Here is a 17,589-nt window from a genome sequence, read left to right as displayed (position 1 = left end):
ACATAGAGGGGCTTTGCACAGGATTTATCACACTCTTTGAGTAAGAGCACCAAGCTTGCATATTACCTACAGCAGTTGTTGCATTTAGCAACTAACTGTATCTTGCAAATCACATTAACATAGTTCACACTAGTGTACATTGGGTGCAGCATGGATCTGTGCTGTTGCTGTCCCATACAAAACCAAGTAATAACACGTGAAATACAAGTAATCAAGACTAGAGGCCAGACTGACTGTTTTCTTGACATGCTAATGCTAATCTATAAAAGTCATAATCTGGATCTCTATTTGTGTAGAAGATGTCCCTTGTGGCATTAAAGTATGTCCAGCTAAATAATATATAAGTATGTAAGTTCCCAGTACATCATGCATAAGTTATTTCAAAGAATGTCCGCCAGTCACAGTTTGTGTTACAGCTCTACAGTTTCTACATTATTTAAATACAAAAATACACTACACCCTAAAATAAGCCCAGTGGATTTCCAGGCAATGCTAGGGTTAAATGCAGTCAGGTATTTCTTCAGTCTCTCTCTTTCACACATTTTGCCCTATAGGATATGAAGGTGACTGAGTTTCTCTGGGGTACTCATGTACATGCTACTCCTGTCTAGAATGGCTGTCAAATTCCCCCGGAAATATGAATAAAGATGGAGCTGACAAACAAAACGTTGGCTGCCTATTCATCCCCAGTTGGAGCCACTAAGCAGATATTATTTCAGTTTTTTACTCGGTTGGCCTCTAGCTGTGAGAAGGCTTGATCCATTTCAAGATTTTCTTTTTGTAGCATTCTGATAAAAGTTCAATACAAAGACTCTGTTGTTCTGTTAGCCCTTAACATTTATAATGAAAGGGCAATATATTCATATTTCATCCCCCAACCCTGGTCCTGTGTTTCTCACTTAAACTTAAGAATGTTCAAATTACCAGTACCAAAAGAAAGGTGCATTTATAAGAAGGTATTTTATTCTGCTGGATTGTGTTGAATTACAGGCTAAGCATTTCTAAGGTGGTCAGTCACCAAAAGCACTAGTCTCTCCTCTGCCATGTCAGTCCTTGCTTCCACAAGGTAGGGCACCTATCAGGTCTGGTAGGATACCACCCTCCCACAGCCACTGAGTACCATTGCCATTGGCCAGGGCCAGATAACCTGAGTTCAGCAAACCCATTGCCTGGACCATTTGAGAAAGTAAAAGCCAGAGGTAAGTATTTGGGGATTTCTTTTAAATCGGTTATCTAAGATTTTATTAATGTAACAAAAAATATATAATTCTCTAGACGTGGCAACTAATTAACATCTATGGTGATAAATGACTCTTACAGTCTTATCTTATTTCTTGTTAATGTTTGTTCTAAATGCTTATTAAATAAGTTATTTTCTCTGTTTTTAAGTTTTAAATAAATATGTTTTTTTAAATAAATGTTCATACAGAAACATTTAAGATTGTTATGGTATTTGAGCCAGTTGTGTTGAGACATAATATGAGACAGAATTTGAGAAATGACAAACCCTGTGATCTTTTGGCTGCTGTCATTTTTATAAGGTGAACTTTTTAAATTGTGTAGGGTGTAATTCATTTATTTAAATGGACTATTATCCAGTCAGATTGCAGATACAAACAATTTAAATGTGACTCTGCAGAACAGCTGTTAGCTATTGGAATTGCAAGATCATTTTACAGCTAAATTCCTAAAGCAGTCAGTGGTTTATTTTAATTGTATTCATTATTTAAAACTTTGGGTTGCTTATTTGACATGGGAAATTGCACAATTTTTATTTCATTTTATGCATTTTGCATAGTAATTGGTAATTAAGAAAAATATCAGATATGTAAAGCAGTACCTAACTGATGGCAATTGTCACTGTGTGATATTTTAAATGGCAGATATACACAAGTATTATTTCGTAATCTCTACTCCCCATATACATGTATGTAAAAAAGATATCATGTTGAAAATGTATTAAAGATAACAGAACTTTGAAAATAAATCTTTATGAAGGAAAGCTATCATTATAAGAAACTATTCCAAAAGCAACTGTTAAATCATTCAAAGGGAGGAATATCATGGATGTAGCCAAGCAAAATAGAAGAACAAGAAGGACTACTGAGAAACTTTTCTGCAGACAGCCCCTGTACAATGAATTCTGCAGGCAATGTGTAATTTGATACAATAAAGAAGGATATATTAAAATGCACACTAGGTTGGCACACTAGACACACATTTTCACCAAATGGTAAATTTTAGAAATACAACAGGAAGAGCATTGCAGATTTATGAGTTATTCTTTTCTGTTTTGACTGATACGTCCATTTTAACCCATTGATCAGATGATTGTTTTATTATTTTAGCAAAATAGCTGATAACCAAATGATTTAACACTACCTCTTTACAGCCCTACAGAGATGTAGTCAAAGAGTTATGTGTGAGTGGAGTCCTGTTAGGATTTGTTTTTCCCCATTTTGCAAAAGGTTTATTTGTAGAAACAGGCAACTGGAGTTAGACTGCCATCCTGTCCTCTAACCCCAGTGGAATTTCATATGTGTTTGCCCAGACCTGCTCACATAAAAGAGTTCATTCAGACCTGGGGTATTCAGTTTGCCTACAGCAGACTCTGTGCATTCTTTCAGACTTGGGTTTTTTAGTTTGCCTACAGCAGGTTCTGTCTGCATAATTTGTATATAACTCAGATACTGTAGTGTCCACTTTGCTAAACTAGTCTGTGTTCTCCTGTTAGCCTTGAGGCTCAAATTACGGTAGAAAAAAAAAACACAAAGAAATTTAAGTTACTATTTTAGAGCACACACTTTTTCAACATGCACACACATTTTCAACATGTACAATGTACTTACTGTAGGATACTTGGCAAAACCTGGAGTTGCTTTAGCCCCTAAAAGTTTCTAACCATTTAATATTTCTAATTCTCCCGCCCGACCACCCTTGCAAGAATCTTTGCCACTAATTTGCCTGTATTGCTGCTGTAGCACCCTGAAGTTTGGTTAGCTGTTTTCAGCTTACTTCTGCAGCTATATTTTCTATATGTATCCACATTATATAAAGGATTAAGTTAGTAACCCTGACATGCCATATAGAATTTTGGATTCACCCTCAACCAGGTAACTAGGAAGGTAGGCAGGTACTGAAAGTGTAGCAGGCCACTTTCTCTCTCCACATAGCAGGAATACTGTTTATCTTAAAGGGTAGGTGGCTTAAAATGACATTTTAACATTTCTGTACTTTCCCTTACTGTTTTATGATGTTTGCATGCGTTTTCAGTTTAAAGTAACATCCCTCAAATATTTTGTATGACATGGGAGTTTTGAAAAGTTCAGCTCCTTCTCAGATTTGTAGTAAGTTATTTTGCCTAGTGTCCCTTTAGTTTGACCTTTGACCTTTTGTGATGCCATTGTTTTTGATACAGAATTGTAAACAAAAAAGGTTGATAAAGAAAAGTTCTTTGGCTTAAATAAAATTGTCATGAAATAATCAATTGGGAGCAGAGAATTTTAAAGGTCTCAAAACACTATGACTGCAAATATCATAAATACATAAAGGGAAAGCGAAATATCATTTAAAGCTACTTACAGTACTCTTTAAGAGCTTCCCATTAAAAATCCAGATGCAAAAATAATAATGAAGAGTACCAACTTTTACTTGTCTCACACGAATTGGTATTTCTTTCTAGAAATTACAGTCACTTCCTTTTTCTGAATTTGCAAGTGTACCCTGGCCAAATGATCTTCGATGGGAACACCAGGGTAGCTACAGTGTTATGCAACATTAGTAAAATACTAATACAGTAATACCAAGCTGTAACATTTCGACATTCCAATTGAATCAGAATGTCATGAACTAATACAAATTGGTGCTACTTGTAGTTCATCAACACTTTGATAGACAGCTATAAAACAGAATTCTTAACAACTGATCTAATGATCTGATGTACTCTCTTTTGAAAGATTGGATCATGAAGACTTTTGCAAATATAGTATTGGGGCTTTTTATTGTGGAGGTAGTAATAGCAGCTCCGTCAAGGCAAGGAAGACAGGCCCCAGGCTATGACACATATGATGCTTCAAACTATGACGTGGATTTAGAAAACCTCAATGTGGAAAACCAAGACATCTATGACTATGATGATGGACTTACCATTGATGAACCTCAGGTAAGATTCTCTTAGTTATACAGATGATTGCGTTTTGTTGCCAATGTTATGAAAATGATTTGTGTTTTGTTATGCTGGTTTTTAGTTAATCATTCGTGTCTGTGAAGTTTCCCTCAAAATGCAGCCTGCTAGATCCACCTGAGTTATTCTGACAAGTATAATGTGTTTCGCTGTTTGAAGTGAAGTACAGTACTGTGTAAGATTTTTTTGAATGACGCAACATATTAATCTGTACTATTATTTATTAAAAACCTGCAGACAGTTTGAATTCAATAATTGTGTGATGTGGATGAGAATAAAAAAGTTTGGCTGACCATGAGATTTGAAAAATATCTATATAAATAACACATACATTGTAGTAGTTATTGCATAAAGGAGGTGAACGTCAGTCATGTTATATGCGTCAGTCTTGTCCACCTGCATTTTCTTGAATTATTACAGTGTACACTCTTTATATAGCTCAGATCTGGTGCAGTTTTTCCTTCTTGCACTGGAGAACACCCTACAACTTTTATAACATTCACAAAATGTTGTAGTGACCTGCTTCATGCTTCATACTATGGTACTGTTGCAAATGTATTCTTAAACATAATCATGTTTGTTTTAACATTTTTATTTACATCCGCTGGAGAATCCAGAACGCCTATGTTTCTCATTTGACGAGGTTTTCTTTTTCATCAAACTGATGATGAGATTGATTAGAAACACATTGCCCTGCTAGTGCAAATCCTGTGTGGAGCACTGATCATAATCTGTACCATACTAAACTCAGTTTCAGTTTTATATTTTTGATACATTCCCAACGTATATTTAATTTAAAAAAAAAAAAAACAGTAATAAATCTTCGGAAAAAACGCAGAGACAGCTGGTAATGTTTTACTCATTATGGATTTATGGTAGTGAAGTTTGGTTTTTGCAGTTGTTATCTGATACTCTGGTTTGAATTATAGGTTGGTTCTGGCTACTCAAATGTGCTGTGCTAGTTTGGCAGTAAAAGAGTGGAGAGCACTGTGACTCAAAAAGACATTCCTTTAACTTTACTGGACCAACCACCTTGGGATTTGCTACAGGAAGGAAGCTGTGACATTCAGCTGCATTGCAATAAAATCAGAAATCAGAATAGTTTCATAAGCACTTCAAATCCAATCCGATGACCATGCATTAGAAAGGTTAGAACATTAGATTTCTCAGTGATTTTTAATATTTTGATCACGGTATAAATCAGTCATTTAGTTATGAATCGATTAAACAAAACAAAACAAAAAAAAACGGGTTAAATAAATTGGTTATTGGGTAAAAAATAATAACTGGTTCTGTTGGTTTCCAGACAGCCATATTGGTCAAAGACACTCAAGAAATACAGACATTAGTCTTTGGACTGATCCCCCGGAAACCTTGCATCCCTTTTTCAGCTTCTTTCTGCTACTTTTGCTCCTGTGTTGCTGAGTGTTCTACCTTTTGGTCTGTTGCAGGAAGAATGATTATTTTCACTCTACTGTAATTGTGACCCACATACGGGTAACATTACACATGTTTGGTTTGCTTCTGAACTACTTTAAGCAATTATGTGGAGGAGTTTGGGATATATGCAATATGTCAATAACTGCTCCCAAAACTGATCTCCAAGGAAGAGCTGCTGATTAAGAATATTACTCAAGCTTCCTCAAGATTATTCATGTTATACTGGAGTTTGTTTAATTATTATTAATATAAATAATGTGATTATATTGATTTATTTTTCCATTGTGATGGATCAAGGAAAAATAAATGGCTAATTTCTGTGGCCTCTTATGATCGGTTGTCACGGATATGTGAAGTTACTTACGGGAAATTTTTTTTAATATATTTTTAAATTGCAAAACTATGATCTGGGACAGCATATATAGTTACCAAATCCTTAAACTAATTCTCAGATGCACATTATTGTCCTGTGACCCCTCCTCTTCTCACTCTACCACCACTCGCTATACTGTCATCTCCTTCTTTGGCTTCTTCTATCACCTTTACGTGGATGACACCCAGATCTTCCTCTTCTTTCCCTTCTTTGACTCCCACATCTCCTCCCGTATCCCAGAATGCCTCTCGGCTATCTCAGCTTGGATGCACTCTCACCACCTCAAACAACCTCTCTAAATCTCAACCTCCTCTACTTTCCTTCTGCTTCCTCTTCCTTCTCTGACCTCTCTATCTCAGTATTCCTTAACTGTCAAACCCTCTCCATCTCCTTCTGCTAAAAACCTAGGTGTTAATCTTGACCCATCCCTCGCCTTCTGTCAACACATCTCTTCCCAAACACGCACTCTGCTGATCCTTTTCTCACTACTTATTCCTCCCAACTGTTCCAACCTCTTCTACTCTCCAGACTGGACTACTGTAAATCTCCTTGCTAGTTTCCCTGCCTCGGCTATCCGCCCATTAAAAATTCAGTTGCTTGTCTTGTTTTCTTCCATCCTCTCTACTCTCATGCTACCCCTCTGGTTCGCACCCTCCACTGGTTACCTATCTCTGCTTGTATTCAATTCAAGACCTTTGTTCTTGTCTGTCGCTCTCTTCACCACACTGCCCCCATACTACTTCCAATACCTCGTGTCTCCCTACACCCCCTTGCACCCTCTCTGCTCCCCTCTACCAGTCAACTGGTCACACCTTCCCTCCACTCTCCATCTTCTCCCATGCCCACTCCTTCTATTCCCTAACCCCTCTGTGGTGGAACCAGCTACCGGAGAACTTCAGGTCTGCTCCATCTCTTACTGCCTTCTGCCATCTCCTCAAGGCCCACCTGTTTAGACTGCTCTTACTATGCACTACCCCTCCTACTATGCACTGGACTTGCCTGACCAAAGCACCATGTTACTGGATCCACAGCTAATGTATTATTGCACCACTATGTCATTGTAAAAACTTGTTGTAATCCTAAATTGTTGCATCCTATTTCATACTGTATTATTTTAGTATTATTGCACTTATTGTAAATTATACTGTATTTAAATATGAATCTTGCATGTTAAACCTTGTATTGCCCTGTAATACTGTAAGTCGCCTTGGATAAAGGCCTCTGCCAAATAAATAAATAAATAAATAAATAAATAATATGTTACAGTGTGTGTGTAATATATATATATATATATATATATATATATATATATATATATATATATATATATATATATATATATTGCTGTGCAAAAGTCTTAGACATGTTGCATTTTTCTACTCTGATGCATTATGAGCATCAACAATTTACTCAAAGCCTCCACTAGTGTTTTCTACTATTATGACAACCTTGATTTGCATAAAGAAGGAAAAACATTGAGTGAAATAACTCACATCACTCGATTTTCAAGGTGTGGTATACGAAGCATAATCAACAAGTACAGAGAAATATCATCTGTAATTGACAAACCCTGGACTGGAAGACCCCAAAAGCTGTCTAACAAGGATGAGCAATACTTGAAGATAATATCCTTAAGGAATAGAAAGAAGACAAGCGTTGAATTGACAACTGAACTGGCAGAAGGCACAGGTGTCGTTATCCATCAAATCAACAGTACGAAGGTCACTCTTGAAATCAGGACTTAAAGGATATGTTGCAGTAAGAATACCTCTGTTAAGAAAAGGGAACAAGACTAAAAGGCTAAAATATGCACAAGAACACAGAAATTGGAGAATGGAACAATGGTCAAAGGTGCTTTGGACTGTTGATGAATGGATTATCAAGCCATGTTGTGGCTGCTGAGTCATTTGGATCCTTTAAGAGCTACAAGACAAAGCTCCGGGGTGAATAATTTACTTAAAAACTGACAAGGATTGATGGCCTCCTCTTGTCTGTAACATTTCCTTGTTTTGTTAGGCTTTGTTAGGCTTATGTGTCTATTTCCTCTGCATTTTGATTATGTAATTACTTAAAACAAACTTTTCCAAGTAGCAACACTGTTCTGTACATCCATAATATGGCAGTACATCTGGATTCAATTTTTTGTAGTTTGTAAATTAAAAACACAAGTTTATATTTTGCCAGTATGAATTCATAAAATACAGTGCTTAATGAATATTTATTGAATACTAACAATTTTGGCTTGGTATTTGGTGAGGAACAGTTCCTATTTTTTAAACTGTATTATTATCACTAATTATTGTATTGTTCCATTGATTATGAATTTGTTATTTAAGAAAAATCACCTTTAAGAAATCATCCAACCAGTTATGGACAACATCCCTGGACTTACACAGTAGGAGACACACTGCCTGTGATGTAGTATTTTGTATTAGTTCATTGAATGGTTGTTTAAAGGTTCTTTTGTTGTAACTAAATTGTGTTAATCTATGTTCCTTCCCTTAATCCTCCTCTCCACAACTGATGATTTAGACAGGTGTGCAATGGGGGAGTCAACAAATAATTCACTGATGAAAGAGTAATGTATGTGCTATTAAAATGAATGTTGAAAAGGAGAAATGGCATAGAAAAACAAATTCTAAATACAATATTTAAACAACCAATGCTACTGCTGTAACACTCATTTACAAAACAAATTGCAGGAGATACTCTTCATCCCACACACCTAAACCACAAAATCTATAAACACAAGTGCAATACCTGTTTCTAAATCCAGTTTAAAATAGTCTGTCGTTATTTCAACTGGATTATGCAAACATTTAACGGTTGGTTTCACAGACCCAGATTCGCACTAATCTCAAACTATTTTACCTAATGAGCATTAGGGCTAATTGTGGTCTGTGGAACCAGTCATGTCACAATACCTATTCTACCCCTATGTAACTTCAATTTCCAATGTACCTCTAGCGTGCCCCGTGCCTAATGTCTGTTACTGATAGGACTGAAAACTGTTACCTTTTAAAATGACTGTAACCAATGCAAACTATCTTTAATATGTAGAAACTCAACGTAAGAGGTGTTCAGTGTTAGATTATTGTAAGATCGTAAACTATTTTATAATTTATTCTGCATTTCAGATAGATAACTAACATTCACTTTATTATACATGTATATGTTATGTGAAGGCTATACTCATTTGTAATCCTAGTAATTTATTAACACAGTTTATATCATGTGTTTTAATGTAGTTGAGAGTGAAGGTGCCTGTGGTTACCATGAGAGTCTTGGTGCCACAAGGACCATACACGTTAAGAACAGCACTTTGGGAGTGAGCTTCAATGGTTTTGAAACTGCTCCAATAGAGGCCTTGCATTCATTAATTTCATGGTTGCTGTGGGTTTATAGCGACCCCAAGTGGTCATTTTGGAAATTACAAATAGAAATCACAAACTACTAGCTAGGACCATAAGGAAATCATCAATGTATTAAAGTCTTAATTTACTAAGTCCTTATTCTCTGGGGTCTTAACATATTGGTTTTATATATTATTGGAATTATTGAAACCTAAATAATGTAAGCATTAACTTTGTTTTAAAATATATTAACCCGCCTAGAATGTTTTTTTTGTTTTCTTTATTATTATTATTATTATTATTATTATTATTATTATTATTATTATTATTATTATTATTTGTAGTGTTTTTGTAAATTATCTGCATTTAACATGTTGCATTGCAATCTGTCAGAAAAGGTCTGCCAGGAGTTCTGGGTGAAACATGTGGTTTCAGTGGTTTGCTACTGACCTCATGTGGCCATTGTGGGTAGTGACATACTGGAGACTCATTCCACAGAGCTAAAGTTTACACCTTGAGAAAAGTCGTATCTCGCACCACAGATTGAGATTGGCACCCTGCCGCCCATTGTAGACAGCCGTCGGCAGACAATCGCTTCCCAGGAAGAGGAGGAAGAGGAGCTCCCTCTTAAACCCCTGAACCCAGCCCAGAGCTCAGGTGGTTCAGGGCTCTTGGGCCCAGACACACAGGCAGGTCAGTACAGCCAGCTCATTCCAGTCTATTTACCCAATGCAAGGACAATTTGACAATTTTTGAACCCCTCTAAAAGTTTACAAGGTAAAGAGTATGAAAAGCACAGTAAATTATAGTAAAGTACAGGTACAGCATGGTGAATGGTAACACATGTTATATCTTGGTAAAATTATTGTCAAATTGTGGAAAGTAGTAAAAGCATGGAACAACATTACCAGAGCAAAGTGTTATGTACTACACTTTAACTTGTTATATCCTTAGTAATAGTACAACACACTTACTCAGTAGCTGGATGTTAAATCTGTTTCTCCTTTACGTAGTGTGCATGTGCAATTTGAACATCACATCATACTGCCCTCATGTGGCGGTAAACAGCAAAACACATAACCAATTCAAATACATAACACAAAGGATGCAGTTTTTTTTTTAAGTATAATTTGGTGCATAGTATTTGTTCACATTAAAGGGATATACAGTATTTGCATTTTGAAATTAAGTTACAAAATGGCAGCAGTAGCAATGGAAACACATCACACAATCAATTTCACATGTTTTTTTTATTTTTTAAATCCATCTTAAATGTAGTTTTCGCCTGGCTTATTCATGAATTATATGTCTGTTTCGCTCCTCTCAGGCTTGCCCACCTGCCTGCTGTGCACCTGCCTTGGTGGCTCAGTTTACTGTGACGATGTGAAGCTGGACACAGTGCCTCCTCTTCCCAAAGAGACCACTCATTTCTATGCTCGCTACAACAAGATCAAGAAAATCAATAAGTCTGATTTTGCAGAGATGAGTATGTATACCAATTTACACACAAATAACTTTAAGATTTATACCTGAATGATATTAATTCCATCCTTGAAGGAGTGCTAACCAAGTTGTTATAATCCATTGTCCTACCTCTTATTAGCACTAGCAATATTATCATTGAAGCAATGTTAAAAAAATACCCTCAGTAAGCACTGAAGAGAAACATCAGGTAAACTGGTACAATGTCAGTGGTTACTATAATGTTACATTACATTTAAAATCCCTGAGCCCATATAAATGTCCCTAATATTCCTAAAATATGTTGTTGTTTTTCTATTAATTTAATTGCAACTGTATTATCTTTTTTTTCCCCAGTCCACCAGTACGGTATAATATTATACAAATAGTTTCATCCTAACCACTTTCCCTTTTTAAGTTGTGTTGAAAATGTCCCTTCATTTAAGTTATAAATCCCTTTAAGGGGCATGTGATTTGAAAATAAATTGTATTTAAGAGTAAAAGGAAAATATCATGCAAGTGTAATTGCAGAAAGTGTGATTATATAATACCTTTTTTGACCTTACAGAATTAAAAAGCATGCCGTATCATTATAGTACAGTGGAGCAGTGTGCCCAGTGTGAATATAAACAAGAAGAAGGAGACATTAGTTAATATGATATTGATATACTTCGTATGATATTAAACACCCATACCAAGTTGCTCTTTAAACTCTTTTGTAAGGTGAGGAAGGCCTCGGAATGACACATGGGGAGTTCAGGGATTCAATAAATTCAACAAAAAATGGTTGCAAAATAAATAGTACTGTTTCTTTAAATTTTACGAAACTATGTACTAAGCTATATACACAAGCCGGGAAGGGGGAAACCAACACATGTAGAAAAGCGTATAGGTAAAGAGTCACTGTTAGTACGGTGTCCATTTTAGGACATCCTCAATGGACACCGTATGTTTGATTTCAGCACGAACTATTGCTCTTAGTCTTCTGAAGCATTTGTTAGAGAGTTTATTGTGGCGCGGTAAACATGTGCTGGTGTCACTTCCCCGGTCCCAGGAACACTGTCCCGACCGGTGGAGAGGCTGCCCCTTTTGTACACCATGGCTCCACCCTTACCCGATTACCAGGGCTGGGAACCAGGTGTACCTTGTTCCCCTCCACCAGCGCCTAGCAGGCCGAGTCCTACGGAACAATAACCACGTAGTTGTCAAAGCGCACTGAATGGACAGGTTTCTCCTGTTCCCCCTGCTGGTGGGAGGTGAACTTTTCAGTGCAGGGATTTCATCTACCTTGTCACATACAGTTATTTCAAGATTCAGGTATAACAGTCGTTGTTTCTCATTTGCTTCCAGTAATGTTCAAGTTACAACCAAATAAAAAAATCACTACAAATATTCCATTGTTTTTCTTTACAGATAAGCTAAAGAGGATCGACGTGACAAGCAATGAGATTTCTGAGATTGACGAGGATGCCTTCCGGACTCTGCCTGCCCTGCAGGAGCTGGTGGTGCGGGAGAACAAGGTGCGCCAGCTGCCTGAGCTTCCCAACGCCATGACTCTGATCGACGCCAGCCACAACAAGCTAGGCAGCAATGGACTCAAACGCGAAGCCTTCAAGGTTAGTGCCCCAACCTGTGCTGGGACTTCGATGTCATTTCTTATCACTACTACTGTTCAATTTTACTATGGTAAATTTGCACAGTAATTTTGCAGCCATTCCATGGGAATAGGTCAGACTAGTGGCACAAGCCCAAACTGATTTAAAAAAATGCAATGCCTTATCACATATTTATCATGTTTTCCCATGGTTAACCATGTTTTTTTTTTTTTTACAACATGTTGCATGCTTTACTACTGCACTAATTTTTTACCATAGTACCACAGTCAACCTTTATAGAGTATTGCCATGGGATTCATAGCTGTGTTATAGTTTTACCAAAAAAATAAACAATTATAAATAAGTGTATACAATAGAAACCTATTACATTGTTTGTAAGGTTGGTATAGTAAGAGTTGTCTACATATCAGCCCAACAGCCCATGTACATACAATAAAATGTTTGTTTAAGCATGTCTGCATTACTGTTCACATTATTTCAAATATTTTAAATGCAAGAAATTTGGACCTAACAGATGCTAATTTCTCTGCCTCTTTTCCCCATTGTATGTCACTACTTATTGTGTGCTGGTGAGGTACTCTATTTCCTCTACTGTGTTTCTCACAGCTTGCTATGATAAACTGTCCTTTAGTTGGAGTGTCAGAACATACCATTTCATGTATCTATCCATACAGTAACTGTAATGTATTTTCCAGGAAATGCACAACCTGCTGTACCTGTACCTCACTGACAACAACCTGGACCACGTCCCTCTGCCCTTGCCTCAAACCCTGCGCTCTCTTCATCTCCAGGTACTTTATGTTTATGTACTCTCCATACAAAATACTCTATACAACTGTTGTTGCAAAAACACAGGTTCTGTTACATGAAGGACTAAAGATTTCAAAGAATGAGAGATATTTATTCAAGTGCACTTCTGAAAAACAAGCTTACTTGCACAAAGGACAACTCAGTTGAAATGTTTGTATAACTAACTTACAGCTGCAGTTAGGCATATATCCACACTGTATTTAATTAAAGCACCTCAGAGCCAGCTAAAAAGAATAGAAAAACGATGTTACTTTACACTTGCCATTAGCTGTTGTTTATTACATGTGCGTGTATTTCACAGTATATCTTTCTGAATCGCATAAGTTTGTTGTAGACATATATCTATAACAAAAACAATTGTCAATGTAAAAAAAAAAGTTAGAAAAACGCAACAGCCATTTAAAGTGGTGATATCAAATACAAAAGCCCAAGTTAGGAGAAGCAATTGGGGCAACCTTGTCAAGCATCAAGCAAATAGGCACAATTGGAAAGGTGCTGGGGCCCAAGATTCACACAATTGTTGCTTCTAACTTGGCTTCTTTTTTTGATCACTCCACTTTACATTGAAATACTCTTTGTACAACTTCAGGTGGATTGTGACCATTCCCTTATCAGCTCAAAAGTCACATCTGCAGCAAAAAACATTGACAATGCACAACCAAAAAAAAGGCTCCAACACCCCAGCCCTGGATCTGCAATGCCTGCCCCATCAACTGTCACTTCCCATACACTTGCATTCTCATTATCCCTTGCACTCGTTGCCATTATTTGTCTTGTTCATCATCTTCAATGTTGGAAATATACTGCTTCATGCTCTTTCAGGTATTCTTGTATGTATGGGCTAAATGTCTGTCCATGTGTGGCCTGATCTACCTGTGCCTTACCTGCATGTTGTCCGTGTGTCTTCCCAAAGCATACTTGTCTGTGCCTGTGATGACGCCTCTCCCATTCCCTGTCTTTCTTTCTCTCTGTAGTAGTCCTTGTAAGGATAACCAAGAACACTTCAGTCTGTGTTGAGCACTTTCCTTGGCACATGTGTCTTAACATCTTTATTCTGGTTACAGCCCAGCTGATAAGGGAATGGTCACAATCCACTTGAAGTTGTAGAAAGAACATTTCAATGTAAAGTGAAGCGATTAAGTGGAGCGATCAAAAAAAAAAAAAGCCAAGTTAGACGCAACGATTGTGTGAATCTTGGGCCCCAGCACCTTTCCAATTGTGTCTATTTGCTTGATGCTTGACAAGGTTGCCCCAATTGCTTCTCCTAACTTGGGCTTTTGTGTTTGATATCACCACTTTAAACGGCTGTTGTGTTTTTCTAACTTAAATTGGCAGTTTTTGTTATAGATATAGGTATACAAATGCCAACTGCTGTGAATAAAAGCATCGGCCAAATCAATTAATATGACATATTTTTCTGGCTTGCTATTTATTAATTTATTTATACATTTATAAAATGTATTAATTTCTACATGTATTTATTTAAAAATATTTATTTCTAAATATATTTATTACTCTATGCATTTATTTAAATCATTTATTTATTTCTACCTAATTAATTTTTAATTAAACGAGGAACTACAATTTATCAGAGATCAGAGATTTAGACAAGGAAACTACATGGCACTCTTGTGTACAATTCCATTCTATGGTATCTACAAAACAAACAGGAAACTGGATAAACAGGAAACTGGATATTTTCAAACAGGAAATAGAACATTTCTAGAATAGAGCAGAACCTTCAGGTTTTCAGCGAAAGCTGGTTAGGCTTGGATGTAAGCTTAAAAAATTAACACATTTCAACAATAGCACAGTGGCGCAGCAGGCTAAGGCTGTGTGTTCTTTAAGGACCTCATGTTGCAAGTTCAAACAACAGTATTTTTTTGTTTGTCTGTTTTTTGTGCGATATGTGCTGTTTTAAAACATAAATAAATTGTTTAATATAAATGGTGTGGATATCAAACTGCTTGCGTTCCTTGGTTTATTTTGACATTGATCAACATGTGAAATCACATGATTGGTAGATGTCCAGTTATTTAGCTTTTCTGTTTGATTAAAAAATTAAAAAGTAAGGAACGAAAGAGGAAGAAGGAGAATAACAATGTTACCTTAGTTTGATGACTTATATCTCATTGTGTATGAGGTATTTAGGGTTTATTTTCACATTTGATGTAAGAAAGTTTCAAACATTTGGTACTGGTACAGATGGTAATTCTAAGTGATTTAGTTTTGCCGCTGCAACATGGTGAAAACAGCAAAACTCTTGGAGCTGTACAGAGAGTCTCGGTAGTTTCCAACAAGTTTTTCTAAAACTTGTACGAGGAACTACCATTCCTCTCAATAGAAACCTCAAGTTTGGTATGCTTCATATCTATTGAGGACGTTCATACAGTCAATCACAAAATGATGGACATGTGTATAGCTGTTGGTTGCTCCAAGACAACTGGAGAGGACACAGGGTGTCATTTCATAGATTCAATTTGAAGAACTCATGATGAGGTTTTACTGAATAGCAGCTTTAAAATGTGCCAATATTAGATAGTCTTTTCATCTGAACAAGAACAATGCTGCGTGTTCTGGGCACTTCACACCAAACTGCTTTACAACAGAGGATACGAGGGAAAGACTAAAGGGTAAACTTAAAAAAAAGGGGTGAAAAAGTTGTTTAGATATGTATGCCCACCAACAGTATGCAGAATAAATAAAATAAATGTCCCACTCTGTCACTCGCTAGTGTTGCATACACTGTTGTTTTTCCACGACACAATGGCAGCACTTGAGGGGTGATTTCAAATCTAAAGATGTTAAAAGTCAAAAGAGAAGAATTAGTGGCGGGACGAACATGGTATTTTCATGTTTTGGATATCCGTTCAAAATCCAGATATTAATGAAATGTGTTTTGTTCATATAGTTTAGGTATAGATTGTGTAATGACATTAGGGGCTTAAATATTGTCATTGTCCATTGCACACAACTGGCATTTGTTGCATAGTAGCCATATCTAGAGTTTACATTAACAACCTACAGTCTTGGTCCTTATCAATTGGAAGGTTATCTCCCTTGATGCACACTCTAATTGTCAAGTCAATACAACATGCAAAATACAAATACAAAATATATAAAAAAATATTGAACATTTAAACAGTCTGTCTGTCTGTCAGCTTATCCTTTTTTCCTATCTTTTCAGAACAACAACATCCAGATGCTGCATGAAGACACATTCTGCAACTTGAAAGACGTCAATTATATTCGCAAGGCTCTTGAGGACATCCGATTGGATGGCAATCCCATCAACCTCAGCAAAACACCACATGCCTATATATGCCTGCCCCGTGTGCCTACTGGCCGACTTTACTAAACGTACACAAACAAACAGGAAGAAACATCAGATGTATACGAAGGCCCTTTTTCACAACATAAGGGTCAAACAAAGGTTAAGCCTATAGTCACAAACACACAACTAAGGCATTAGAGGCAGAACTACTCTCTGAAAGCTGACAGGGTGTTTTTGTTTTGTTTTGTTTTTATTTACAGTGATCATATTTCTTTTTAAGAGAATACTCTTTAGGTACAGCAAAAACAGAAATACAGTACATTTTGTTTGATGTTTAGTAAAAAATGTAATTAATTCACAGTGTATGGGATATTTACTAAAATATTATACAAGGTTACACAATTTAAAAATATATATACTTGCAATAAAAGCAGAATTATGTAAAAAAAAACTTTTTTTATTTTCTTTTATAAAGGCTATATAATAAATTGTACAAGTTGAAGAAAGAAATCAAAATCTTAATGAACTGGAGTTATAGTTATATTTTATTTTATACAAGCTGATTTTATAGGTGCAAACATACAGCAGCTGTGATCTTGGTAGGCATTTCAAGCTACTGTCTAATTAATGGGTATTTGGCAGCGGGTGGGTTGAGGGGATTTGGTAGCTATGACCTTTTGTGCTTTGTAACTATTGCTATACTATATTAATGTTTTGAGGTTGAATAAAGTTGTGTATGAAAGACCTTTCCAATACATGAATGCCTTTACTTTTTCATTATCTGAGTCATACAGCAATATACTAATATGGATTGTACAATGTGTATATAATTAATTCCATGGCAGATCAAGTACACATACCGCTATGGCCCTTGCAATGCTTCTTACTTGATCTACTGAAAATACAAAATACAGCTCTTACACATTCTATGGTGGGGAAATCTTTTTATTTTTTTTATTTCCAGGTAGTGTATATTTATTCACAATGAGGAACTGTCTTTGGAACTGGGGACATCTTGTGTCGGTATTTGGTAATAACAACAAGCTAAAACAACAAGTTCCTAGAAAGTGCTGGAACTA

The 17,589-nt window shown here is 36.3% G+C and overlaps 1 protein-coding gene across 1 annotated transcript; it reads left to right on the top strand.

Moving 5' to 3' along the window:
• The first annotated feature begins 976 nt into the window (after nucleotides 1-976).
• On the top strand, nucleotides 977-17,271 carry LOC117414480 (epiphycan). Its single transcript, XM_034024242.2, has 7 exons — nucleotides 977-1,199; nucleotides 3,957-4,162; nucleotides 9,892-10,042; nucleotides 10,677-10,835; nucleotides 12,224-12,426; nucleotides 13,122-13,217; nucleotides 16,424-17,271. Exons 2-7 carry the CDS (start codon nucleotides 3,965-3,967, stop codon nucleotides 16,592-16,594), a joined length of 978 nt encoding a protein of 325 aa, XP_033880133.1. The 5' UTR covers nucleotides 977-1,199; nucleotides 3,957-3,964; the 3' UTR covers nucleotides 16,595-17,271.
• The last annotated feature ends 318 nt before the right edge of the window (nucleotides 17,272-17,589 follow it).

The sequence above is a fragment of the Acipenser ruthenus genome, chromosome 7 (genome assembly GCF_902713425.1).
Source record: "Acipenser ruthenus chromosome 7, fAciRut3.2 maternal haplotype, whole genome shotgun sequence".
NCBI classification, from domain to species: domain Eukaryota; kingdom Metazoa; phylum Chordata; class Actinopteri; order Acipenseriformes; family Acipenseridae; genus Acipenser; species Acipenser ruthenus.
This window is presented reverse-complemented; position numbering and strand designations above follow the sequence as displayed.